A 27837-nucleotide genomic window follows, 5' to 3' on the forward strand; every position below is an offset into this window, starting at 1 on the left:
AGTGCGGATGCATACACGCGAGAAAGAATGAGAGAAACGCCTCTTACCGGAACCAAAAAGGCTTTCGAGTAATTGCAACGCGTCGTTGGCCGGCCGGCCGGGCGGTTGCGCACGAGGAATGCAACCCTAAGGAGCGAAGCCGCGAGTCACCCGGAGGATACGTCCCTCGAGCATGCGAAGACATTGAATACGAGATTGCGCGCACCGATTTTCTCGCCCTTTCCTTCCCTTTTCTTCCTCTACTGTCATATTGATAGCGCCCATTAGAGGCGGAAATTACGTTTCAAGGTAAATTAATGTTTCATATGCAAGCATTTTACACTGCGCTGGCGGTGTATGTCGGCCGGGCAGAATTCTCCCAGTCTGAAAAAGAATTTTATTGAGGCAGTTTTTTTAATAAGGACAAAACTCGATTTAATTTCTCTTCGGCAATGTTTAATTCCGACATTGTTTTCTTTTTTTGGTAAATTTTTAAATTTTCAGAGAAGTTTGATGAAATATAATTTACCGATCAAACAAACAAAACAAAAAAACGGATCTATCTCTGTTTGAATTTTTAAGAGTAACTTTTTTGTCTAATTTTAGCAAATTCTTTTTGTTAAGAATATGACGAGAACCGCAAAAGGATCGAGACGAGCGCTCGATTGCCGCTTGATCGCCGCAAGTGCATTAATCGCGCAGACCGCCGGGAAATAACATGTGTGTACAAAGGTACGCGGCATATAGATGCTGGGGTGGGTCTGTGGGAAAAACTTGATCCCACTTCCGTCGTGGCCCTTAATGAAAGGGACGTAAGTGCAGCCGCTTTTTCTTATTCGATGTATCATTTGTTTCTTTTTGCCACGCGGCATATATCGCGCCCGAGGCCTTCGTGTCGTCGCGTAACGTCTCTCAAACTATCTCAGCAAATTTCGTGCCTAAGATAAAATTGGAAGTCTTTAGAATCGCGAAGTGTTATCTTCCGCGCCCACTTTTTGTAGTTCACACGAAAGGAAACGAGCAGCGTAACTCGATGCTTACACGCAAAGTTAAACTTTTTAAATTTTTATAATAATAATTGTTTCACCAGTGATCTACGTTACTTCGCAATAAATTATAATTGCCAACAACTCGTGAAAAAAATAAAAAATAAATAAATAAATAAATAAAGAATTGCTCGTCTTTTAATAAAAGTGTTTTTGGCATGTTAAAATAATAAATTTAAACGAACTTTAAACAACAAAAACGATAATTTGTTATTTAAATTATTTCCTTTATAATATTGATAAATATTGATGAAGGAAAAAAATAAAAAAGAATTGTTTATAATAATATTTTAAATATAGTAACAAGCATTGTTGCCACATTTTCAATAGTATATCATATTAAACAGAACTGTATAATTCATAAATATTTCATACTCTTACACAAAAATGATACAGTAAAACTTAATTTTTTTTGTAGAGATATTCGACTGATAATGTGACAACACAAATTGAACAAGGCCTTCAACGGTCGTAGCTAGATCTTAGTGCTTATATTTATTCGTGAAAATTATTTTTTTTAATTCCAAAATGTACTTTGAGTTTTATTTTTTCTTCTGAATATAGTTTTTCACTCTTATATTGTTTGCGATTAAATTATTTATAATTTTTCTTTCCACAAACTCATTGCTATAACCTGAGAAAGTTACATTTTAAGTTTAAACAAAACTGTACCGTCAAAAAGTTTCAAAATATTCAAAAGTATCAAGGAATATTAATCATAATTATTCCTAAAATTTGATCAAGTATATTATGTGAAAGTACTAGAGAATCTTCTTAATATAAAACTATTCAAGAGATTGAAGTAACATCTCCTTGAAGCTAAATAAGGAATGCGGGATTGTTTGTTATTCGTTTACATCGTTGAAGCTCACCTTACCTACGCTTCGTCGACTTAACATTTAATCATTTAATCAACGGCTTTTACCACTTACTTCACGTTCTGACAAACACTGTCACTTTGATTATGCGTTTGCGACATGCTCCAATCACTTTTTGCACACGCGCAGATCCCCGCTTTATGCGTTACGCAATGCGTTTCCTCGGGCGCGAAATATCTCTCGCCGGTTCGATATCGTCCAATGCGAAGAAATTAATTATAGTTCGCGAGACAATAATAACCGGGATGGGATTTTATTCGTCATATGCATGAGTACGACCGATCTTTCCTTTCAAACCGCTACCTATTACAATGTTGCACGGCGCATCGGACGAACCGAGGGATGTTCGCGGTTCAGCAAGTCGCACAAAGGACAGGCGAGTCACAACATGTATACGCACAATGGTCCTCGTTAATGATCACCACGGCGCGGACTCCGAGAGCTCCAATCGCGGTTTGGCCTCCATTATGCTGCGGATCATGCGTAAAGTAATTTTACCTGGCGCTTTTTACGCGAACGCGTAACGAGAAAGACGGTAGAAAGGGACCGCCGCATCGATTGCACCGACCGCAATATGGTTTGCTCGACTTCCAAATATAACGCCGACTGTTTTTCAATCAGCGTCCTGTGGTGTTTCACAACTGCTCTAGACACGTCACGAGACATCGCAAAACATACTTTCGTGAACACTGAGATTTTTTTAGGCTGAAGCCGTGGGAAGACAGACTTCTCATCTAAAAAGAGAATCTCGATTACTTTATTAAAACAACGTCCTTCAAATTGTGTATTATATGATAAATGGCCCAGTTACTCACCCGAATACTTGGAATTCAATATTAAGTATTTTTTTTTGATAAATTATATTATTACATAATTGTGTATTTATTTTTACTTGAATATTTAAGGAACCTACTTATTGTTTCAATATTTTATTAAAGTAAAACTTTAATCTTTTAATTTAAACAAGCATTTAAAATCAGATTAGAACTATTTGGCACTATTAAAAATAATTAAAAATATCTTTAAAAAATGCAACATTATTTCTTAATTAAGTGAATGGAATATATTACATTTAAAACTTATGTCAAAGAAGAATAAGTTTGAAAATTTTATGTTTGTTCTCAATGAAATCAGTATTTTCGTACATATCTTTAATTATGACATTCTGTAAATATAATGACAGACTCGTCTAAGAATATTATAAAATAACAGATTCATCTTAAGAAAGATACTTAGTATTGAACTTTATTATTGAAAAATACACACTTCATAACAAAAGTAGTTCGTAATCTTGAATTCCTGTGTACTAAAGTGATTCATTATTGAGTACATTTTTGCAGAATATAATGTAGGGATAATCCAATCACTCTCACCGACTTATGATGTTTCTCATGACAGTTTTGTAGATATCTGATATTTAAGAAAAGAACGCTTAAAAGGATATGCATCAAAACGAAGTCTAATTTGGATAAGTGCGGAAAAGGAAGAATAAAAAGAGATAGAAAATCGTGTTTATTTCGTTGTGAAGATCTTACGTTTATAAAGGGCATATTCGAGAAATTTCAAAATTTCTCTATTTCTTTCTCTCAAATAACAAAATGCGTCTATGCGTCTCAAAATATTTTAAATGCTCATTTGGAAGAAATGGAGAACTCTTATCGCTCAAACATTAAATGTAAAGTAATTAAATACATATTTCTAATCCTCTTAGAGTCTTTGAGAAAAAGTGAAATTACGTATTGAAATATAATCTTGTATCTTTTGGCACATCAGCCGTACTAAATGTAATTTATACATCTTTTTCACGTAGAAAGGAGAAAACGATAGTATTGCTCTTCGAGTTTGTTGTTGTCCCACCTGTCATCGTCGCACCTGTCTCTTGGGATCACTTGGTGGTAACGTTAATGACCTTTCACGGATTGTTGAATGCACGACATGCGGGTGCAGAGTACGAATTTATTATAATTATGCGTGCCACAACTCTCTGTATCGTCAAAACGCATCATTATTTCTGCATACATCGTTCTTTCAATACCAAATAGAGAATCAAATTAAATGTGGCGTCTATAGCTATCCACAATTATAATTTAATAATTTAATTTTTATGTCTTTTAACAATTATGTTTTCACTTTATAGGTAAGTTTCTTATTTTGAAGAGTTTTTGAACCTTAAAAAAAGAAGGCAAAAGGAAAAAAGTGAGGGAAATTTTAAAAAACTCGTTAAAACTGAAAAGTAATAAAAATTATACGGTATTTCTTTACATTAGAGAATTTCTTGCTGATGACCTTGATCTTAACATATGTTATAGAGGTGAGGGTACTAATAGTTTACGTTATTCTACTATAAATTTTCAATATTGGTATATGTTATACTACATGTAATTAAATTTTTATATTTAAGATTCAATTTTTGTAATCACTTTCATCAAAGACTGTTATTTTTTTTAATTTTACTGTGATTATGTACAGACTATATTATGCTAAGAATATGATTACTTTTACGTTTTATTTTTGTAATAAAATAAAATAAATTGATTTCTATTTTTAAACAATATTTCTTATATTAACATCTTCTGTTCTTATTATTATTAAAAATACATTTTTAACCAATTTAATTGAACATTGTGTTTTTTATTTCTGAGTTAAAACAGGACTTGTTTAGTCGGAAGACGATGACATTAAAACTAATTATAAAAAAGTAAAATAAGTAATTATTAATTTAACTATAAGATTTTCAAAATTCTTGATCAAAACAAAAAATTTGGATGAAAGTTTTTGAAATAATAAAATAGGGTATAACAAAATTTTTTTATTTGAGGGAAAATACGAGAAAAACTCGAAGTAGAGAGTGGGAAAGATTAGAGGAAGAAAAGAAAAAATTTTAGATTGTTTTTATGAAAACGGTATTTTATAGGATTTTTTCATTTTCTATTTTCATTTTGAGTATTTTATGACTGTAGTCGTGATACTTTGGGACTATATTTATTGAATACAGTTAAGAACATCTATATAGCGATAATTGAAAACACGATTTTATATGCGATATTTAAATTTTCTTTTATCTTTCGTCTGTCGATGTTGAAATGCGTGTGACACAGTCTAACAATTTGCCGCTAGAACGACTTGAAGCAGTTGCAACGCGTTGATTGGACCGCGTGCAGCTGTTGCCACGGACGATTAATTTTTTTATTTACTCAAGCGTTCGTACGAAACTCGTTATGAACTTGTATTTCCGTTCTGAAGGTCATCCACGGTATAACTAATTGAGAAATCCATTGTGCCGCCGGTATTGAGGTCTTTCCCACGCCCCTTTATCATTCACGAGAATTCGTTACATTTCACTCGGTTGATTGTTCATTCATTCTCCAATAATTTACTCCAATAAATATACATAGGCGTTTTAGGTAATTAATCTACAACTTAAGGCATTATATTGTAATATCTTTTTCACAATTATTTTAAAAAAAGTATTTCAAAAGAACAGATTTAAAATTATAATTTATGGTAAGCTAGATTATTAGAAGAGATTAGAATAATAAAATAATAAAACACTTAATTCATGAATTCAACGATTTACAAATAATTAAAAAATAATAATTACTACATATATTTAGTAGAGTATTAGACGGCTGATGAGGACCAATTAAGATCGAAACGTTTCGTCGCATTCTAATATCTAATTATAAATAAATATCTTTATGCTACATCGTGTTTTTGCTCGTTTGTTGACCTATTAATTTACACACACTTATAGAATGATAGAATTAAGACTTTCTAAAAATTCGTTTTTAATAATAACAAACATAAATTAGAATATAATAATTAATAAATTGAAACGTCTTCAAAAGACCTTTTGAAAAGACTTCTCTTTTTTACAGAATCTTTGGTTTACGCAAACCAGTTCTAACAAACTTATTTTCTTTCTTTCAGACAACTCCGTAATTACGGACGAAGTGACGACCCTTCGAGATTACGATCCTCAGTTCATGGTGGGCTGTTACTTTCCTGCGGAATTCCAGGGCGAATTCGTAACGCAGGTGAGCGGAGGCATGGCGAACGAACCCATTCAATATTCCACCATTAACATCACCTTCAACGCGATACCGGTATGGGGCTACTGCCACAAGAGGTTCGGCGATAATGTGCTGCTAATGAGCAGGTAAGTTAACTCGACGTATCACGGACATTTCCTGCTTCGAAGAAAGTGTCGATTCTGCTTAACAGATAATACAGGAGCGATTAGATATCGTGCCCACAAATGACTCTTACGTTACAGGAACTACCGTTTAACCGTGAGAATCAAGATATAACACAAGAGCGTATTTAAATTGAACTTTTCTTCATGCGAAATTCAATCGTTTTTTGCTTAACGTGAAAGAAATAATTGATCTATCAGATTTTAAGAGCGTAAATGTTCATAAAATTTTAATGCGAGTGTTAATTATATAAACATATAATGATAAACTCGTGAAATTCACGATAAATGATCTCTAATCAATTTCACTAGTTTATAGCCAAAAATTATTTTGAATCAAACGAGATGTTTTTTCTTTATATATAGTTATTTGGATACTGGAAACGATGATGCAAGCCAAATTTCATTATTAGGTTTCCAAAATAATTGACATCTAATTTGCAAAGAAGCTTGCGATACTTGAAATTTTTTGTCAAAAGAGTTACCGTTATCTTGAAATTTTTATCATTGTATGTATTGTTCATTTCCTATAAAATGCATTTTTTTAATTTTGATGTATCTTACTTTATACTATGAAGAATTAGAATATAGAGTTTTGTTCTGTATTTAGATATCAAATTTTTTGTCTGCAGTGAAACCATATATACTAATTGTAGTTTGAGACTATCGATACACGTACATACAAAATGTCATTTATCGTGATTCCGTACATTTAGCGGAATCTATCAAGATGAATTAATTACACTATATAAGTATGTATAATATATAGCTACAGCCACAAATCACAAATTTAATATATACAGCGCGCAGTTTGGGATATCTTGTAAATGTTTGTAAATTCACGTAGAAAATTATTGAGCACGAAGAATCTTTCGAACGGTATAACGTTCTCGTTATTTAAATGTGTTATATACTTCCTGGTTAGGATACGTTTATATTTGATACAAGGCTTCACTGTCATAAACAGAAAATTTGCTCTTTTTGACCCGGTATTTTATTATATGGTTAATTTGTAGTTAAACTTAACCCGATGTTTTATTCAAACGACCTATGGCATCATCATGGATGAAGCTCATGGGTAAAACAGCAGGTTAAATTTTGCCAGTTAAGTTAACTAGATAATAAAAACCTAGATAATAAAAAACCGAATCTATTTTAATTAAACTCTGTATTTAAATCCTTTAACATTACTAAAAAGTAAAATATCAAAATTATTTTTAATGCATTTTATATGGGATAAATAATACATTTGTAACTTAAAGTTTTAAAGTAATATTAATTTTTTTTATAAAACAAAAATCTTAAATATTACAGAAAAAATAATTTTTTTGCAAATTAAATTTCAATTATTTCGGAAACTTAACGTGGTGATGAACCTTAATTTGCAACATTGTTTTTAGCATCCAAAAACTACACCTTATCTGATTCAAAATAATTAAAAGAATATATTATTTGTCAACTTATGTTATTTAACCAATGTATATATATCTATAGTTTGCTTTTTTACCTCCATTACTATCTACTTCAGTAATTTATTTCTTTTTTATCAGTATTACCTTACCGCCGTTTTTATTTATGGCTTCGATTCTGCGCCTTATCGCACGCTCGGTATAACTGAATTATCGCAAATGGTTCGAGGCGATGTACTTTCTCATCTTTATCAAACTCAAGCGTTAAAATCTCCACGTTAAAGCGTTAAAGACTTAAGAACCGCGGACGGTTGTTGCGAAAGTTTACAGACGCATAAAAGTTCGAAAGCACTGCGTAAATATCAAAGTTCTGAGTTACTGACAACGAGAGAGAAACGGAGTTCTCTAGCCGGAACGTGCACTGCATTCGGAGAACGACGGCATCGAGGTAAGTCGAGATCCTACTCGACGCACAATTAAGAATAACGGTGTATTCAGAACGATGCATTTACAACTAGAATACCGTCATATCTACGGCGCTTGTCGCACATGTAAATGCAGTTAACGGGGCGCAGTGTGAAACAGTGTTGAAAGAACACGGTACTCGTTGCTACGCGCGTGTCTAATTATGTTAAATCTCTTATATAAAATCTTCTCGCATTCTTGTTAACACTTGAAGTGCAGTTCTGGCGCGTTACATGCCAAGAAATATTTGATGCTGAGATTATACATGTGAAACTTTCGTATTATGTAGCTGCCATAGGAAAAACTGGGACTAGTTAACCAACCTTTCGGTTTTGAATTTTTACAGACAAAATTAAAAGATTTATTAACTAAGAGAAAAACAAATCATTTTCCACAAGATTTCTAGTCAATTGCTAGATGCACTAAGCTATTTAATATATTAATAAGTGAAAACTAATAATTGATATAAGAAATTAATATTTTTTCTTATACGTTTGTTAGGTATCAAATAACTTGAGGGTAAGTTAATTATAACATTGATGTGTTAGGAAATAATATAGATTATTAATATATTTGAAATTTTTATTTATTTTAATATAATTTACCGAAAATTGAAATAAAACTGATTTGCATTTAATTAATTTTTATTTATAACAGAAAATATTTTAAACCGCTTAATTTTAGAGTTAATTCTCGACAATTACTAAAATTTCTTATAAATTAGGTGTAATTGTAACAAAAGCGCAATACTATAAAATTTATCGGGAGTAATTAATATGTGTATTTGTATCTTCAAGATAAAATCAGCCTATTTTCCCGACCAGTCCATTAGAAAAAAAAGATTCATAATATGTAAATGGTAAAACAGATAAACAAAAATAAATTATTAAAATCTACATTTACTATCTAAACAGATATCAAATACTCGGACAGCTGCATGATAACTTAAGAACAAAAAATGTAACACTAGAAACAGTAAATGGTACACTAATATTTAATTTTTATTAAGATTAACCCCAAATTCGATGAAATATTTAGAGTCGTGATAAAAATGCGCGACTTTTACTGCTTTCTATATAAATCGCTACAAGTCTAGACGGGGGAATGTCGACAGAACGTTTGCGTGTAGAGAGGGAATAGGTTTTTCTTGCCAAAAGGCAAAACTTCACCGACGAAGACGACAGAGGGATATTGTCGTCACGGGAAAGGGTGTAAAGGGGTTAGGGTTAAATTAGCCTGCCGATGTGTCTCTGGGGATGCCGCGACGTCTACGACTCGTCTGGAACGAAAATAGCTGACTCTCCAGACAGTACCAGACGCAGACACTCGTCGCAAGCGTATCGCGCGAGCCTGACTAATTCCAGAAAGGGGACGAAAGTGTAAAACGAAAAGGAAGTAGTAAAATATGCATTCTTCTTGCTTCAAATTGACTTATCTTCAGCATTATACTCTTTCGGGTGAAATTTTCTTTTATTATCACAAAGTTAAATATTGAATTTGATCTAAAGAAAATTGCTGCAAATCTTTGTGAAATTCTTTGCAAAATATTACTATGTGCCTCCTTATTAATTCAGAAATACTTTGATTAAACAAAATCTTTGTATACGTACACAAAGTAACAATCGGAAAATAGTAAATAATTAAGTGAAGAGAACAAAGTCAATTAATTGCTATTCTGCAGGAAATCTATTTCCGCTGTTCTTTATCTGTGGAAGAAATATGTGCAGTTTTCATAAACATCCAACCTACTATTATTTAGTATTACTATGTTTTCATTAGTTGCAAGTATAGGAACTTGATAAAGTTTTATCCAATGGCTGAAGGATCTAGTTTTCATGATGTACCATTTGCGTAGATTTGTTATCTGCCCAGATTTGTTTTGTTTTTGTTTTGTAAATAGTTTTATTTTCTGCATCTTTATGCACAGTAATTGCAGGCAAAGCAATCATATTTTGATTGGAGAATCCCAAGTAGTAACTTCTCAATTATTAGACAGAAGTTAATACAATTGTCCAGTAACTGATCAAAAAATGCACGAAATTTCTATCAGGGATAGCAAAAAGGTTTACATTTATGGACTTGTAAAGGTACAGTATAGGATTTTAGTATTTATCCATATTATTCTGTACACTCACTACAAAATAACAGCTATTTAATTTATAGAACTTTCCGATTGTTAATCTGCATTTTTGGAGAAATAAAATGAAAAAAATAGATGACAAAAAATTGAGAATTGTTCCACTATTTAAAAAATTTAAATCTGCAAGACTTCAATGTTGCATCTCATGGAAATCCAAAGCCCGAGATTCTCGTCGCGCCAATCGATAACTCTCCGATGCATCTAGACGCTTACCAAGCAATGTGGGTGTTGTCCAGTCAAGTATGCATAAATTGGCATACACGTGAGAGCCCATCCCTTCTTCTTCTTCTTATTCTTCTTCGTCTTCCTCTTCTTCTTCTTCTTCTTTTTCATCATCTTCTTCTTCTGTAGACACAATCATATACTTCGCGATTCACGTAGAATCGTTAACAAGCTATCGCGCCGTGAATATTCTGAGAAATCATATCTTCAAGTGTCTCGTTACCCCTCGTCATCGCCGTTGCATTTATAATATAGAAAATCTTTATTTTGATCTCATTCAAAGTTGTACAATTAACTTAACAAATGGAACCATATAAAAACGTAATAAATCGTTTGTAATCGTTTTATTACGTTTCAATAATATAAACATAATGTGACACGTTACAATAATTATAATAAATCCGATCCTTTTCTATTTATCGTTGAGCAGTTCATCAATGACGCGTCGCACAATATTCCTTGAAGGATTTATGCAAAGACAAGCAGAGAGTGCCATATAAATTCATTTAGAATGACGCATAAGTGACTGTAATCAACAGACGTATCATTCTAAGACTTATAATATATAATTGCTCGAGATCGCTATTTAATTGCCATGCATTTTTCCGCCTTCGTCGCGCTTAATCGATCGTGCGCCTCCCGTCGCAAACTTTTATGTCGGAGCAGCGTCGTTACGCGTATATTTAAACGACAGCGACTTTTATACGCATCCTGCGAAGATAGCCGACCGGCCCGCAGCAATAATTGCGGTGCGCAATAATTTGCTGGAGCGACAAGCAAGCCCGTAGAAGCTGTGTGCAGAATTCGCGTAAATTGCCTCTCTAAAGCGTAGTAGCCCATAATGATTTTGCAAGGCGAGATCGCTATATTTCGCATCCCCGGTGACAATTTTCTCGCGAGAATTCCCGGCGAGTGCGCAATGAAATATGACGGCAGGTTGGTCCGCTTAATCGGTTTGCGCGTTCGCAAGGATAATGGTATACTGCAACTCCAGCTTACATAGTTATAAGTAGATATTAATATGAAAGAGAGAAAGAGAGAGAGATATGCAAGAGAAATATTATTTAAAGCATAGCTTCGCGCAAAAGTTATCTATATTTTATTTTAAGATCACAAATCCTGTGTATCCATAAATATGAACTCTCTTGAGAAAACGAGACAGCACCATTACCTGCACTGAAAAAAATGTATTTATACATAATGTAGTTTAATATTTATTGGACTACAATTGTATGGTAAAATAATTATAGTTGAAAACTCTATTTTAATAATTAATATTGTTATAATATTAGTAATAACTTTACGATTGTATAGTTGCATCAATTTTGAAAAAATGTTTCTTATAAATTATAATAATTTCAAATATTAATATAGTAAAATATTAAAGTATAGTAAAAATAAATTAAATATTTTTATATAATATTTTTATATAACAAATTAAATATTTTTGTATATTGTATATTAAACACAATCGTAATTATATAGTATAATCATTTTTTACCATTTGTTTATTATTTATGTTTTATGTACACAAAAAGAACAATTTTGCGAAAAGAATAATTTTTTGGAACCATCAAAATAATTATGAAAACTGTTCAATCATGATGAGCATTACTATAAAGTTTTAATATTCTAGCGATTACTTTGAGCGTTCAACTTAATTATTTTGATAGCCTAACAAAATAATTTGCAGATCTGCATCCAACCGATTGTTTTGACTTTATACTTTAATAAAATCATTCTGTTTATGTAGTAATTATAACTAATAGCTATAATTTATATAGTTAATCGTTTAGGGCATACATTTTTCTATCCCAATTTTAATAAAATATGATACGGGAGGTTTTTGAGATCGTTGAGTTTTAATTCGAAAGTCAAACATAATAATTTTGAAAATTTAAGATAGCGGATCAAATATGACGGATAAATATTGTTAAATTTATTAGAATATAATGAAACTTGGGAGGTTTTCGGGATTTCAAAAATTGAGTCCGAAGTTAAAAGTAAAATTCAAAATGACGGATTGAAAATGAAATTGATCAGTTTTTCATTACTAAGTTATGAACAGAATCAAAAAGAATACTCTAATGATCCTAAAAAACCAAAAAAGTTCATAAAAATGTAAAAATTTGTAAAAAACTGAATGGAAAAAAGTGACATATGGGGATGTCATTATGCCACAGAGATATTAAACAACTGTAAATATATATTTGCATCAAAAATGACTATAAATGATTGTTAATTATGATAATAGCAACCTATTTTCTCAGTAAAAAGTAAGATAAAATTTACAGTTTATTGTTATCTTTATTTCTACATTGTGAAAACTTGTAACGTTTACAAGGGAGGTGGAGATAGCAACTTTTCTTCAAAAATGTTCTCTTATAAATAATATTCTGCCGGTTAAAAGGACGACGTTTGCTCGCGGATATTCGCTTATGAACCGTCCGATACAATGTGCGCTTATGCATTATATTTTATGGCATAACAGTCACTATGCCTAAGCTGAGAAACGGCATCGGCATCGAAAGAGAATATATCGTCGCAAGCTCGTGTGAGCTGAACAGGCCCTACCTTTGGCGATCGGATAGAACGAAGGGCTCGTTTCTCTTTCTCTCTTATTGTGTACCATCTTCCACCATTAATCTCCGTGAAGACGAAGGAGTGACTAGCCGAAGGTGGTGTGGCCTCTCCTCCAGTTTCCATGTACCCCAACCTTCGTATTCTCCGAGTGTCGTCGACGACGCGGCGACGCAACGAGCGAACACTCCTCTGGGAGGTCCGCGCCGGGAGAACGACGAGTCGTACGTTTCTCGCGCTGACTCTCTATACGCGGTGGCTCATTTGTCACTCTAATTGCGTGGTTCCTCGGATTCCGTCTCCGTTGACAATTGAATTGGTCATTAATGAAGTGCAACGGATTCGCTTGGAAGCCACTCGCAAGAAACGGCGTAACTGTCCGCGAGAAATGTTATATTTTAAACAGTCTCTTTTTAACATTTAACCTTTATGTTTCGTATTTCTTATGACATGACATATAGATCGTTTGTGTCTGTTGTTACTTTCTCATCACTAATGTATAAAAATTATAAAGTAACTCTTACATGTACTTTACATCTTAAGAAAGTATTTGTATAGTTATTTTAGAAAAACTGTATACAAATGTTATAATTAATTATAATAAGATTAAAGGGATGTATATAAAAACTGAAACAAAAGTGATTTAACAAAAAATACTTCCATATTTTGAAGTTGACATTTCAAACTACAAGACCAAAGTTCCAATAAAATAGTTCCGACATCGGCTATCTAAAAAGTTGAGTTATTCAGTAACATAAAGTTTTTTACTATGCATAAATAAGTATCATAAAATAAATATATATTGCATTTACAGTGGTAAAAAAATTTCTTTTTAATATTTACGAAAAATTTAAGAAAATTTTTTTATCACTGTTATAAAGTACTCTTCTAACTATTCAAGGCTTTCATGCAGTTACATTTTTTTTATCTGTTATAGTTTCGATGATATTCGCTTCAAAAGAAAAAAAAAGATTTTCTCCAAAGGAATATTTCACCCCCTAAAAATAAAAACGGACATGTAAAAAAAATACGTGCTCCTTTGATCCGCACAATATTAAAGGCTCGACAAAATCGAAGAATGACATTTTTGTACCTTTTCTTGTAAAATCAGCACTATGATCGTATCTTAATATGACTTCTCTGGATTTTAATAAATTTTTTTACTATTAATAATTTTAAATATAACGTTACAAAAATAGAAAACTAATTATAAGAAACATTTTTAAATGTTATTCATAATATTTAAAGCTAATATAATAGCGTTATTCCTCGCATTTCAGCTCAAAATTATTGCTTTTTGAGTGTTATTCAATAGTATTTTGAAAAAAATACTAGAAAAAATACGTTATACTCGAGAGACACCTTACTTGTGTCCCAGGATAAATTTTTGAAATTCGTGAACTGAGGTTATCACACCGAATCTACCACTGATAGTCTGAATCTTTTTTAAGAAGAAAATAGACACCATTATTTATCTTCAATGTTTTTAGTATTTCCAAGAAAGAAAATGCGCAAAAACAAATGACCCTAAGGTGTGCATTAAATGTTAACGTCACCTTTGACGCAGTAGTTACAGATGTTAAATAGCGGTTTTCGCGAGTTTATATTTACGAAATTGCGTTTTTCTTTTTTTTTTTATAGTTTGTCCGCGTAACAATTCGTAGTTGCTCATGTGAAACTAGCTTTGCGCAGTGCGTGTGCCATTATGCAAATTTAATTCGAATGCAATACGCAATTTACATTTCGGGTCAGTGGGATATCGCGGTTCGATGACAGTCTTATAGAAAGTGAACTTAATTCCAATTGTATGTAAATTATAGACGGAACTAAATAAAGTAGCGCGCTAAAAGCAATTGTAAAATATAAACGTTTCCGCAACAAATGAATGACGGGGAAAAGTTTCCGATTTATTATTCCTTATTATTCCTTTGCTTTCGTGTTTTGAACTTGTTTCAGCGTGACCTGACCTTTGGGATTTGCGTGCAGTTTGAATTGCAATTCGTTTTATGCACATTCTACCGCTTTGCATTATAGAATACCAAAATGAGAGACGTGTTAATCTATTTCATAGCGAAATCTATCTATATCTCTATTATCTTTATATATATAAAGTGATAAGTCAAAAAAGTTTGTTTACTCTACTTTATGTATATAAAGTGGAGTAAATAAACTTTTTTGACTTACGACTTTTACAATTAATGGACAATTTTTTTTTGCATTTCTCTTTTCAATTTTAAAAGCTTAATTACGTAATTCTTCCAGTAATAAGAACTCCGAAGACTCTTTCCTTTCTTGCATACAATTCAAAAGTATCAATTTGTGAATTATGTTTTAATGCGCAATATGAGCAAATTTTTCTCATTTTCTTAAACTTCAATTTTATAAAGGAACAATACGTAAATTATTCTTTTTATTATTTTTCAATTTTTTTCTTATTATCTTTCCTGTATATGAATTGTGTATACGAACAGAGATTATTCAAAAGAAAAGAAACATATATGAGCATCTTTTATATACAATATATTATATATATTATGTGGTTATGTGTATACGGACTATTTTTCCTGATGTGCATTGGATTCTTTACCTTAACGATTCTTGAGCAATTCGCAGCAACTACGCATAACTGGAAATGAAAGACTTAAAACAACACCATTAGTATAGTGACGAATACTTCGAATTCAGAGTGCAAGAATGCTCGCGTAGAGTAGCTTTGCGTATTTAGCAAAACCTCGGAATTGTATGACATTCCAACAGGCTTATTCTATAACTCTTAACGACAGTTTCGTTATCGTTATAACGTCGTTGCGCAGATATAATACATGATAAAAAAGCTGCACAACGACGTTATAACAATAACGAAACTATCGTTAAGAATTACAAAACAGGCCTGAAATTGACGAATAATATAGGAAGAAATCCTGCGATTGTAGTTTTCTCGGAGTCGCTTTGCGCGAGAACGAGATCCTATACTCGTATATGGCGAAGTCTAAAGTGACCACGCGACTAACGATAAACGGGCCTACACACGTCCGTTCCCATAGATTGCATAATATCGGCGTGACAGCTATTGCCTCGAAGGAGCAATTATACGCACAGGTATGCGCCGTCATTGCAAACTCACTCGCGTGCACTTGCATACAGACGGTCGAGAGGCGCGCCGACCACGTTGATTCCATCCCGGTGTCATTGCGCTGGTCTGTGCTCAATGGATCGGAAAATTGATCAAGATACTTATAATGTTATTATGTTAAAAGCTTTTGCGTTTGTGTAAAGGCACAAGGAAAGAAATATATGTGTGCAGAAGGGGAGAGAGGGGTAAGACAACGACCTTAAGGTTTGTCGATTTTTGTTAATTTCTGTAATAATGTAACAATAATCTATTTTTTTTTTTAGATTTACTAAAACCTTATTTATTATTAGTAAAAATGAGAAATTTTTAAATAAACTAGAATTTTTTAAAATTTAAATTATTTTTGAACATCTCAATTTTGTTATCTTACCCACAGTCACCGTGTTTATTTATTTATGAAATATAAAATATTGCAATACGAAAATTAAAAAATATAAATACATTATTGTATACGTTTTTAGCTATACAATATTGTGATTTTATAAAGAAAATAAAAATATTTATTATAATTATGTTATTCCTTATGAACAAACACTAAAAAGTTACGGATAAGTGCTTCCAAAACACATTTCTTATTATATTATCTATTCTTATGGACAGATTGAAATCAAACTATCACAAATTATTTCTTACCACATAAAATCTCTAATAAATTAAACATCGGTTTATTATTTGTTACTAACTTTGAAAAATTTACAATTCATCATCTTACCCACTTTGTTATCTTAACCCCCTCTGTCCTATATATATATATATATATATATATATATATATATATATATATATATATATACAACACAAGATATTGAACGAATATTGTGATATTTTAGAAATATGCCCACAATGTCACGATATTGTTTGTACGATACCTAGAATATTCTAGAATATTCATATGATATATTGTGTGTTAGGATATATATATGTATGTGTGTGCGTGCGGGCGCGCGCACACACGCACGCACACAAACACACACACACACACATACATTCAAATGTGCGCACGCATGTGTTTACATACAGGGTGTTTGATTTCTAGCAACAACTGTGCTAGACAGTCGTATTTTTTCGTACACTTATATTGGCAGTAGACTGAGCGAATTTGGCTTTATAAACTATAAATTTATAAATTAACTTGTTAATATAGTAAAAATTTTTTTATAAATTAACATTAATAGCGTAGATTCTATATAAATGTTATTAACAAAAATTCTTTATAAATTTGCATTAATTTTTTATAAATTAACTCGTTAACTATTACGAAAATTGCATAATAGTACAGAATTTTTCTACCCCATTGTCAGTTTAATTTGTTCCATCTCTATGCAAGCAGTGTATCAGTAATTAATAAACACCCTATATGTACATAAAATTAAAACACGATTGTTATAATCGTTAGTTTCCATATGCAACACTAAAGTTCAACAACATTTCTCGGTGCGTAACCCTTTATAACGCAAATACCCACCTTCGGATGCGCGTCTATGTAGTTACTCTAATAGCTCACAATTATTTAAATAACCTCCTCACAACATGATGGCGATTTTGTTGCTCGAATACACAGTTCACACCAGGCACTATTGACTCCTCCGCAACCACTGTCATTTTCATAATAGTGTGTGAAAAGCGAGTAGATAGCGGCCGTGATAGTGCGACGCAATGGCAAAACATGCCGTCCCTCTCTGCCTGCTGTACTGATTCCCATATAATCTTGCACAAAAGTTGCTCGTGCGCGCCGTTTCCAGAAAACGGATTTTCTCAAACGATCGCAGCACGAACTGTTCTATCGCGCTCATTCTTTCTTCTTTGCTTTATTTGCACTTCTTTATCTGCTTTTAAACACCCATCTCTTTGAAAGTCAATATTGTCAGTCAAGAGAGACTTCGACGATATGCACGATATTTCAACGGTGTGACAAGTTCCAAATCTAATACCTCGAAGAGCTTAAAATCAACCGACAATAGATTTGACAAACCATTATTTTTTATATCTAAAATTATTAATTGTTAATTTCATTTTTAACACTCCCTCCGGCGAATTGTTTGTCTAATTTGGTCTCGAGATATTGCGTGTCGCGTCTCCGAGTCGTTGGCATCGCGCGGAACAAGAAGAATCTATGTCCTTGTTCTTTTCTTTTCTTTTCTTTTATTTTTTTTTTTTTTTGTACTTGTCATTGTCCACTTCCTGCGCCGGAGTAAGCCGAGTGTTAATTCACGAGAGGCTCGTCACGAGAGTACTAATAATGCTCTAATCGAGACGCACCGCGTCATTATACCACCATTAATGCCGTCTTATGTCAGCGTACCTTTATTTCGTGAGAAATTTGTAAATCTCAAGGAGAAAAAGCACAAATATTAAAACGCTGATAAGACTAGATTTTTTTTCTACGCCCGCGTCTAGAAGTGCCATTTCATTATATCACGTTGCTTTTTGTGAAGAGAAAGTTATTTCTAATTTTATACAAATATAAATTAACTAATAATTAATATAAATATAAAACTGCGTGAAATGTTTAACACTTAATCCTTAAACACACAGTGGGTTTAGGAGAATTATACGAAAATTTCGAATGCTTGCTGTGTGAAGAAGAAATGAGAAAAAAAGATACGGGCTAAGGAGGGAAAAAAGTTAGAGGTCTCCATTATCAATCATCACCTTGACTTGCTTCAATACTCAATTGGAATTCAAATGGCATAGAAATAAAGTTTTTTGTTATTATATTCTCCTTGTAACATAATTATACTTTTAAAAGAAATGGCAATAATTTTTTCTTAAAAGTTATTTTTTAACTTTACAATGCGTTATTTTAAAGTCTTTAAAAGTTTTTTGTTGCCGAAATATTATTTAATTTAAAAAATAAATTTTTTATAAATTTTTATTTTTGGTTTAATGGTTTCTTAATAATAACTTCACAATCTTCATTTTTCAGCAATGCTGCTTACTCAGTCATATTTATGAGACTTTGAACTTTCATAAAAAAATATTATTGAAAATACTGATTAGAAAAAAGTTATGATTTCTTAGAAAGTTGCATGGGTTTTCCAAACTCATGTACCGTGTTTACGGTTATCGCCAAATATACCATGTTTAATAAGAATTAAAATAAAAAATAGGCTCACAAAGAGAGGAGAAAGGGGAATTATAACAGATTTTATCCTACATCTTATCCTTCACAATCGTCTTTTTTCGTTTGTATAAAACCGTTAGAATAGTTTGCTTGCGTTATTTATTAAATACAGATTGCCCACAAGAATTGAGTTTTTCCCTAGCCGCTCTATTCAAGCCTTATTGATTTTCCAATTTCCACAGCCCCGGGATTGGTCCGACGTAAATTCTGCAAGTAATGTTGCGTTCCACCTTCTTCGACATTTCATTTTTTATCAGGCAAAACATGCTGTATCGAACAAATAATCTGAATTATCATGCCTGATGAGAGTACGCCGGATATGATATTCCAAAACATCCCAATCAAGTTGCAACAGTCTTCTTCGTCACATAAGGCCAAGCATTATCATGTAGCAATTTGATTGGGCGACAATCATTCTTTATCACGCTTACTCATTGAACATAAAACCTTCAAATTATCTTTTTTTTTCTGTTCAATGCAGCATACTTTGTCTGACAAATTTGTAAAAGTCAAAAACATAAGAAAATTGTTTGATGAATTTATCGCAAGAAAAGTTTTTCTTACAACTTGGATAAAAGGTGGAAAGTATTAAAAAATAATGGAAATTACTTTCATCATTGAATTACACTATATTGTTATATTTTGATTATAATAATACTAAATTTCTAAAAAGAAAATGGTGATTATTTATGTGTACACCTAATACATTATAATATTTATAAGATATATTTTGAGAGAAAAATGTAAATAAAGTTTAGGGATATTTTGTGCAAAATAAAATTCTTCAATTAATTTCTTTAGCGAAATATTAATCTGAACTTAAATAGCAAAACGTTCAACGCCTAATCTTAAAAACTGCGAAGAAGATGTTATCAAGTAAAAGGCGTTAATTCTTTTCTATTTGCGCATCAAAAAGTTAGAACGTGAGAATCGTGCTTATAATAGTACATCGCGTAAATTACGAAATTATGATTCTGCTAACGCACTTTATGGCATTTGTTTGCTGCAGGTACGACAACAAAGATTGCATACGGTGTTTCCGGCTGCTGCGGAGATCGCGGAATGTCATTGAAATATTCTCGGAACCTCTCAACAGGTGTTACATATACAAGGCGCCCGCCGTGGCCTCTTGCGGCACACTCCACTTCAACTCCAGTTCAATAATGCTGTACCGTAAGTAGAAGCCGGATTTCTCTTAATAGTTTACTCCCGAGGCAGAAAGCGCGACCTATGACGTATGTCGAGCTAAATACGAGTCGTGATAATGAGTACGACCTTATGCATGAAATGCAGGGCGATCTAGTTGGATAATCTCGCTTTTTCCCACGCTTAAGCAAGTCAGCTTATTGCTAATGCGACTTAACGCAACTTTTTGTACTTGCCAAATGAACTTTGATCATGTAGTTACTAATACTATAGTACGTTTTGCTTGCTTGCTGAAGAAATAAAGTGAGCGTGTAACAAGGGTGATGGTGTTTCGTCTAACGCGGATATTATTATTATTATTATTATTATTATAAAACAAAGAGCAAACAATATCGAGAATACACAGAATAAAATGATGCAATTTCGAACATGATAATTCTAAACAAAATAAAATTTGAATTCAGTTTTTGAGATTCAAGTTTGGTATTAGATGTTGTAAATTTTTTAGATTTCTTGACAAATTAATGCATTTATAAGAATTGCAAAATACATTTTTACATTAGTAAAACATATTCCATATTAAATTACAAGTATTATAGACAATTTCGGGACTCACTATGAAATATACATTTTCACACACGTAAGAATAGAGTGACAACATATAAACAAAATTATTCTTCTTTATAATAATTAAACAATTTGCAAAAGTAAATTTATAATTGACCTTAAGTTTATAGAAATATTTATGCAATAAATACGTTATTTGTTAATGAATAACGTATAATTTATTTTAAGCTACATGTAAAAATGCAAGTATAATATGTGTTATATTGTATTATATTATGTTTCAAAAATTTATACATTTATAAAAACTATAAAATGTACAAATAATTGTTATTATTATTTTTCATTTAGTATAAATATTTATACAATTAGAAGTAAAAGTACTAATTTTTGTAAAAACAATTTTGTATTTTCCTATAAATTACATAATTTTTACACATTATTTATGCAATTTTACATATTTTTTCAATGTAAGTTACATTATTTAATGTAAGTTAAAATTTATACAAATTTAATTAATCACTTTTTACTTGAAACTACAAATTATTAAATTTTTATTTGTTTATTGACTGAGACAGTAACTCTAATAATATTATTCCCTTTTTATATTTTGCATGAACTTCAATTTTAAGAGTCCTTACAAGAGAAATCCTTTTTTGTGTAAATTTTATTTTATTTTATTTTTTTTGTATATAATAGTTACAAATGTAAATGCTAAAAGAAAAGAAACAATTTATTTGTAGAAAATATCTATAACTGAAATTATACATGCTTTGTTCAGAATATACTTATTGCAATACATTTTCGATCCATTTTCTGAAATCAAATAAATTACTTTAATTAAATCAACAATAACTTCTTTCTATATTTATGTATTTTAACTAATTCAGATTGTTCGTTATAACAACTAATCATATTAACTAATTCAGGCTGCAAATTTTCTAATTATAATAAAGTTTAATGTTTGATTGTATATTGTAAAAAAAAAAAATACGAGTGTTAAGAATTCTAAATTGTATCATCTTACTCTATTTGTGAAAAAAATAAAACTGAAATAATAAAATAAATACAGAAAAAATTTATAAAAATATATATAAGTACTTTTGTATCATGTTCAGTATTTCTTTTACACCGAGGAAACTTTTACAATTTTATTTCTGTTAAAAATATGTTGCAACATCTGCAAAACGTGAATTTTTTTATTAGTTTGTTAGCAAGAGAAACATTATGAAACGCACAATAAGGTAACACCGCGGCAATGCACGTTCGATTGGAACAAATTAGTTACTCGCACATTATTAGCGCGCGAGGCGTGCGTATTATCGTACACGAGGAATTCGCGGACTTCCGGTTTATCGGACAGACGAATTACGAAGCAACCTCCGTGCACGGATATTCAAGTTCGGCGTACTCCCGGCGAATTAGTAATCCTCAATAATTAGCGTTAATTGACTCCCGGAGAGGAAGCGATGAGGCTTGCGTAACGACGCGGGAACAATGGGCCTCGCGCCATGCAAAACGCACGGCACACATGTCGCGTGCAAAACGCCGCGTGAGTTTCTCAGGCGCGTGTCAATTAAAATGCTCTTAAGGATTGGGCCGTTTGCATAATTGTTTATACTTGGAGGAGGTCTGGTAAGTTGCAATGGTATGGTGCGGTGGTAGTTGGCGAGAACGTACTGAGATGGAAATTGCGCGAATAGTGGAAGTAATTTCGTTCATCTTCGATGATTAACAAATGAGAAATAAATCCATAAATTTTTATTTGTAAAGATACATGTCATTGTTCAAAAGTTTTAATACGCTTCTAAAAGTTTCTTGCATTTTACGAAAAGTTAAATACAAAAAAAGTCTTTGAAAAAGATATGTGAATCAAACACATTATAACAAACTTTTTTTTCCGTAAAGTCTTTGGTTTTAAAGTTAACGCTTCGTAATTACACTTTTTGTAAGTTCCGTAATGGTCACATAGGGATCAAAATGACCACGAAGCATTTAACCATTGCAGTCGACGTATTCATAGTTTTTGTTCTTTGAAGTAAAAAAAATTACTAAACATACTTTAAACTTTATAGAGCATAGAAATACAGGTTTGTGAAGATTTTAATAATATATTTTTAAGAAATCGCAAAAATAAAAATTGTTGAAAAATGAGTTTTATTCAGAACTTTTTTAATTTTTCATTTCTTAAAAATGTATGACTGACTGCAGATATGATATTTTCAAAAGAATAGTGCTATAATAAAAAAACGAAAAAGAAAAAAACAAAAAATATTGCGCGAACAGTTGCTTACAGCACGCACACTGACGCGCTGAGAGTAATATCTAGCGTCTAGTTGCAAATAAGATACATTGAACTTTAGATAGCAAGTCAAGTCCTATCTCTCGAAATAAGAACTTAGAGAAAGAATATAGAGCCTGGAACTTTTTTGGGGGTCAAGCCTCGTGTGATCACGAAAGATCAAAAAGATATTTTACAAGAAATGTAAATTATCATTTTACATAAGAAATTTTATATTGCAAGAAATTATCGTTGAAATTTTTTAAAAAAGCATTTTAAAACCTACACTGAAAAGACAATTTTGCTGAAATACAGATCTGCTGAAATACAGAAAATAATTATGTTTAACTATTAAAAAATTTACATGGACGTTTAATCTTCTTGCTAAAATGTTAAAACTTTTTGTACCATCATGCTTAATCGTCTTACATGATTATTTTCATAGTCCAACATTAAATCATTTTCTGATGTGTATCTAAATTTTTAAACACTAGTAAATTTGTTCCTTCCATGTACGAAACGTACTTAAAAATTTTTGTTAATTTTCTTCGATAATATTTCATCAAGCTACAGCACCTTGAAGTAAAAAAAATATTTAAAAAATATTTTTAATTTTATGTGACTTAAGAACAAAAGATCATAGAGACAAAACTAAAGACAAATTTGAAACTCTACAGTTTAAAATGCATTTATGAAAGTTTCTCTAAATTTTTTATCAAGATTCTTAACTATTCATAAAATACGAGAAAATCTCAAGCATGTTAATACGTTTGAACGACATGTGTATACAAAACTGCTATAAATAGTACAAATTTAATGTTTATTGTACATTTGTATAAAACAAAATAAATCTAATCCTACATAAAATAATTTTTTATTTATTTTTTCAAATGGATAAATATCGTTAAATATTTAAATGTAATCGGTTTGAATTTCATCGAGGATTGATAAAATAAAGTTAAGGAAAGTACAGGAAACATCTGTTAACAGAACAACAAGAAAATTATAAAGTTTCGCCATGTAACAGCTTTTTTTTGCTACACTCTCAGAATGCGTAAGATTTTCGCACATTAACGCACACAGTAGCGCGCATTCATTCGCGTTTATCGCTATTATTTCCTTAATGAAGATTGCTCGTTTAACGTCGATTCCTCGACTTCCGGTGCATTATCGCGCATTCACCTGTGGTGGATCCCAAGAAGCTGCGCACCTGTCTTCGCAATCGAGACGGCCGATCGGCGGCGAGTCGAGCTTAATTCCGTTCATAATTTTGGTTTCACGCTTTGATCCGTGTCGTTGCACGCGAGAAGCTTTAACCGGGAACCGAAAACGCGAGCCGGTGGTCCAGCGGAAGAAGCTAATCAAACGTCCGTGCGTGAAGCGTTTCAGCGAATCACTCGACGCTCTGAAAGAATTCAAGAATGTCTTCGGTAAAAAGATTGAACCGACAACGGGCAATGATGTGTGAAGAATTCGTATCTGACGAATTTACTCACGAAAACACACTAGTATCGATATCTTTTTTAGCCTGAAAAGAAACCAAAGTTAATTGGGAAGGAGAGTTTGCCCGCAATCAAAAAACGCACAGCAATAATTACTTTTTTTCTGATTTCGAAATTACCTTTCTTTGAAGTTTAATCTATTTTTATTCTTATAATAGCAATTTTTCAAATATGCAAGTATGGATGTTAGATATCATCCTTCAGATAACAGATAATAATAACTATCAAATAATAATTATAAATAATAATAAAATATAATATTATAAATAATAACAATATCTACTTTGATAAATAATTGTAAATAATATCTATAAATAATAATTATTATAAATTCTTTTTAATGAGAAAATTATCTAAAAAAATGTTCTTTACTTTGATAATCCATTTTTTATTGCTGTATAATAATTCGACATTTCATTGTTTATACTCTTGACAAATATCCTGGAATCATTAAAATAAACGTTATGGGAAAAAAACCCAAGAGATTCCGTTGAAATAAATTTTTGTTTCTTTATTCCATTCTTATTTCCCTTTTCCTTTTTTTCTGGATCGTGGTACATGCAGCAACCAGTATTTGTCGAAAGTGTGGGAGTGGCCTAGCTGCTCCCAAAAGGTCCTTGTCCTAATCGTCCTGTCGGAGGAATAAGCGAAGGACACTACGACACGCAATGTTTGAGATCCAATAAAAGGAAAAAAATTTTTTGCGAATTTTTTGTTCCGCCAAATTATACCGTGTGGTTCAGCATCGTCTAAACAAAGAACTAAAAACGTGCCCAATTCGATTTTAAACATATTAAACACATGAAGTTTTAACTTATTAACTTTTCTTCTAATGGGTTAACATTTTTTTCCCTTTAAAAGCAATAATATTTTTTCTTCTATAAAATGTTGGACATTAGACAATGTTAGATAATTGGCTTTCGTGTTGTCAACACAACTGTTATTATAGTCATATGACAGTGTTTTATTAGTTTAAATAAAATAAAACAAAAATTAATTAACGACTGTGCTGATTTAAAAGAAAAATTAGGCGTAAAAATTTTTAAATACTGTTCTTATGTTTCTAAAATTCATAATTATTTTTATTCCATATGCATAAGTATAATTATTTTTATATTATTGTTATAAATCATTTCCTTCTTATAATAAAAAATTATTTCTCTATTATTTTATATAAATTTCATTTTCAAGTAAAATATTAAATTTATAGTATGTTTCATATTACAATTATTTTTAATTTACTTAGTTAAGAAAATGTAACCTAATCCTGAATAAAAATAACTGCGTTGTGTCAACTTCTTACACGTCTCTTAATATGACATTTTAATTTTTTTTTATTTTTAATACACATAAGCACACAAGTCAGCGTATTTATCGAAACAAATAATTTTATTCATTATATTGCAAGCGTTATATTGAAATCTTTATAAAAGAAATATTAGAAATAAAAAATGAAAAAGATGAAATGATACTTCACATACAATATATAATTACTTAAACATAATTATATCATCAAAAATTTTTCTATTTATAAAGCTATAAAGCACTACAACAACTTAGTTAAGTTACATATCAGGTATTTTCAAGTATCCTTTTCCTCAGTTGAAAAGCAATTATGACTTACGCCATTCTATTCCATGTCTCGTAAAAACCACAACTTCATCATCTCTCTCGTAGAATTTCTAAGTTTAGAACGATGTTGTAGATCGTATAACAGCTGAAGAAACTCGCAGTTAAGAGTTAACTCAATCGCTTTTTCCTCTAGTCATCCTGTGTTCATCCTTTCGAGCTGTTTTGCGAGGTGTAACAAATGCGAGGTAGGCCGAAGACGAGGAAGAGAATCGCGTTCATTCCTTTATTTCTCAGCAATACGGTTGCTCGCAATTACATAGGTACAACGGAAATTTGTGCGAGAAGAAATACCAAACGTTCGTACAGCGTTCGTAATGAGAGGACCTTATAAAATTTTAAGATTTTCTGATCAATATTCTAATTCCGTTTCGTTTAAAATAAAATGTATTTCTTGATAATTGCGACAGAAACACATAGACTTTTACAGACTTTTATAGAAAAATCAATTAATTAAAATCCTTCATTTCTCTTCCCGAAGATAGAAATAAAAATCTCTGATTGTTCAATTCTCTTGTGTTATGCAAAGTCTGTACTTATGCTCTAAAGACTAAAGCACAGACTTTTGCGTAAAACATAATGCACAAGAGAAATAATTAATCAAAGTCCTTCATTTCTATCCTGAGAAGGGAAATGAAGAATTTTGAGTGATTGACTCTCTTATGCGTTGAGCATCTGTCTTTTGCTTTGATTTTAAACGTCATACTATGAAAAATATTAAGCTTATTTTACAATAACATAACATAAGGCTGTAAGGTTGTAATGCATTTCAAAGCCAAAATCTAAATTCTAATCGATAGAAATGGACGTACCACTGCGGTTTACAGCGTCTTTATAACCTTATGTTTATGCTATTATAGAGTAGGCTTGAATGTTTTAGGTTTTTATTGCCTGACAACTAAATTACACTGATTATTATTATTTAAGTTATTTTATTTAATAATTTTTTAATTTAGGTAGCTAAAGTCAATTAATACAAATATTTAAAATTTATAATTTTTGATCAGATTTATCTGAGATTCTTACACTGTATGACGGTAGGATGTACTAATTAACCACGCGAAATGCGATGGCGGGGGGAAAGAGGAGAATATTTTTTTGTCAAGATAAGTGGTTGACAGCCGGTTTGTTTTGAAGCTGAGACCGGCTCTGTAATTATATGAATCGTAAATTATTATTATACGGATTACGAGACAGTAACGCGAAGACTTTTATTGCGGATACCATCCTCCTTCCTCTTCTGGATGGCAAATACAATAAGCAGATAAGACCTTAATTGCAGGAGTCAACTGTAAGACAGTTGAGAGAAAAAATATTTCGAAAACTGAATTCCGATTGTTTAAATATTTGTAATCAATTATTTGAGATTAAGTTATATTTTATTCATTAAACATCTTAATTGCTTGTCGTTCGATTTCACTTTATTACTCAGCGCAGAACAAACCTGTTTTTCATTTGTTAATTTGAATTCTGATTACTTCTTTTTCTTTCTTTTTTTCTTTTTCGCAAAATATAGTCGTGCGAAAATGAACGAAAAAAGGAAA

At 31.4% G+C, this 27837-nt stretch overlaps 1 protein-coding gene across 2 annotated transcripts in view; it reads left to right on the forward strand.

Annotated features, from left to right (window-relative positions):
• Positions 1 to 27837, forward strand: part of LOC105204366 — an 89645-nt gene that overhangs the window by 49206 nt on the left and 12602 nt on the right. For both annotated transcript variants that reach the window (XM_011173416.3, XM_039454178.1), the window contains exons 2-3: positions 5834 to 6062; positions 20181 to 20344. In XM_011173416.3, the coding sequence (XP_011171718.1) occupies positions 5834 to 6062; positions 20181 to 20344 (393 nt within the window). The remainder of the gene's footprint in view (positions 1 to 5833; positions 6063 to 20180; positions 20345 to 27837) is intronic.

This window comes from Solenopsis invicta, chromosome 10 (assembly GCF_016802725.1).
Source record: "Solenopsis invicta isolate M01_SB chromosome 10, UNIL_Sinv_3.0, whole genome shotgun sequence".
Lineage (NCBI taxonomy): Eukaryota > Metazoa > Arthropoda > Insecta > Hymenoptera > Formicidae > Solenopsis > Solenopsis invicta.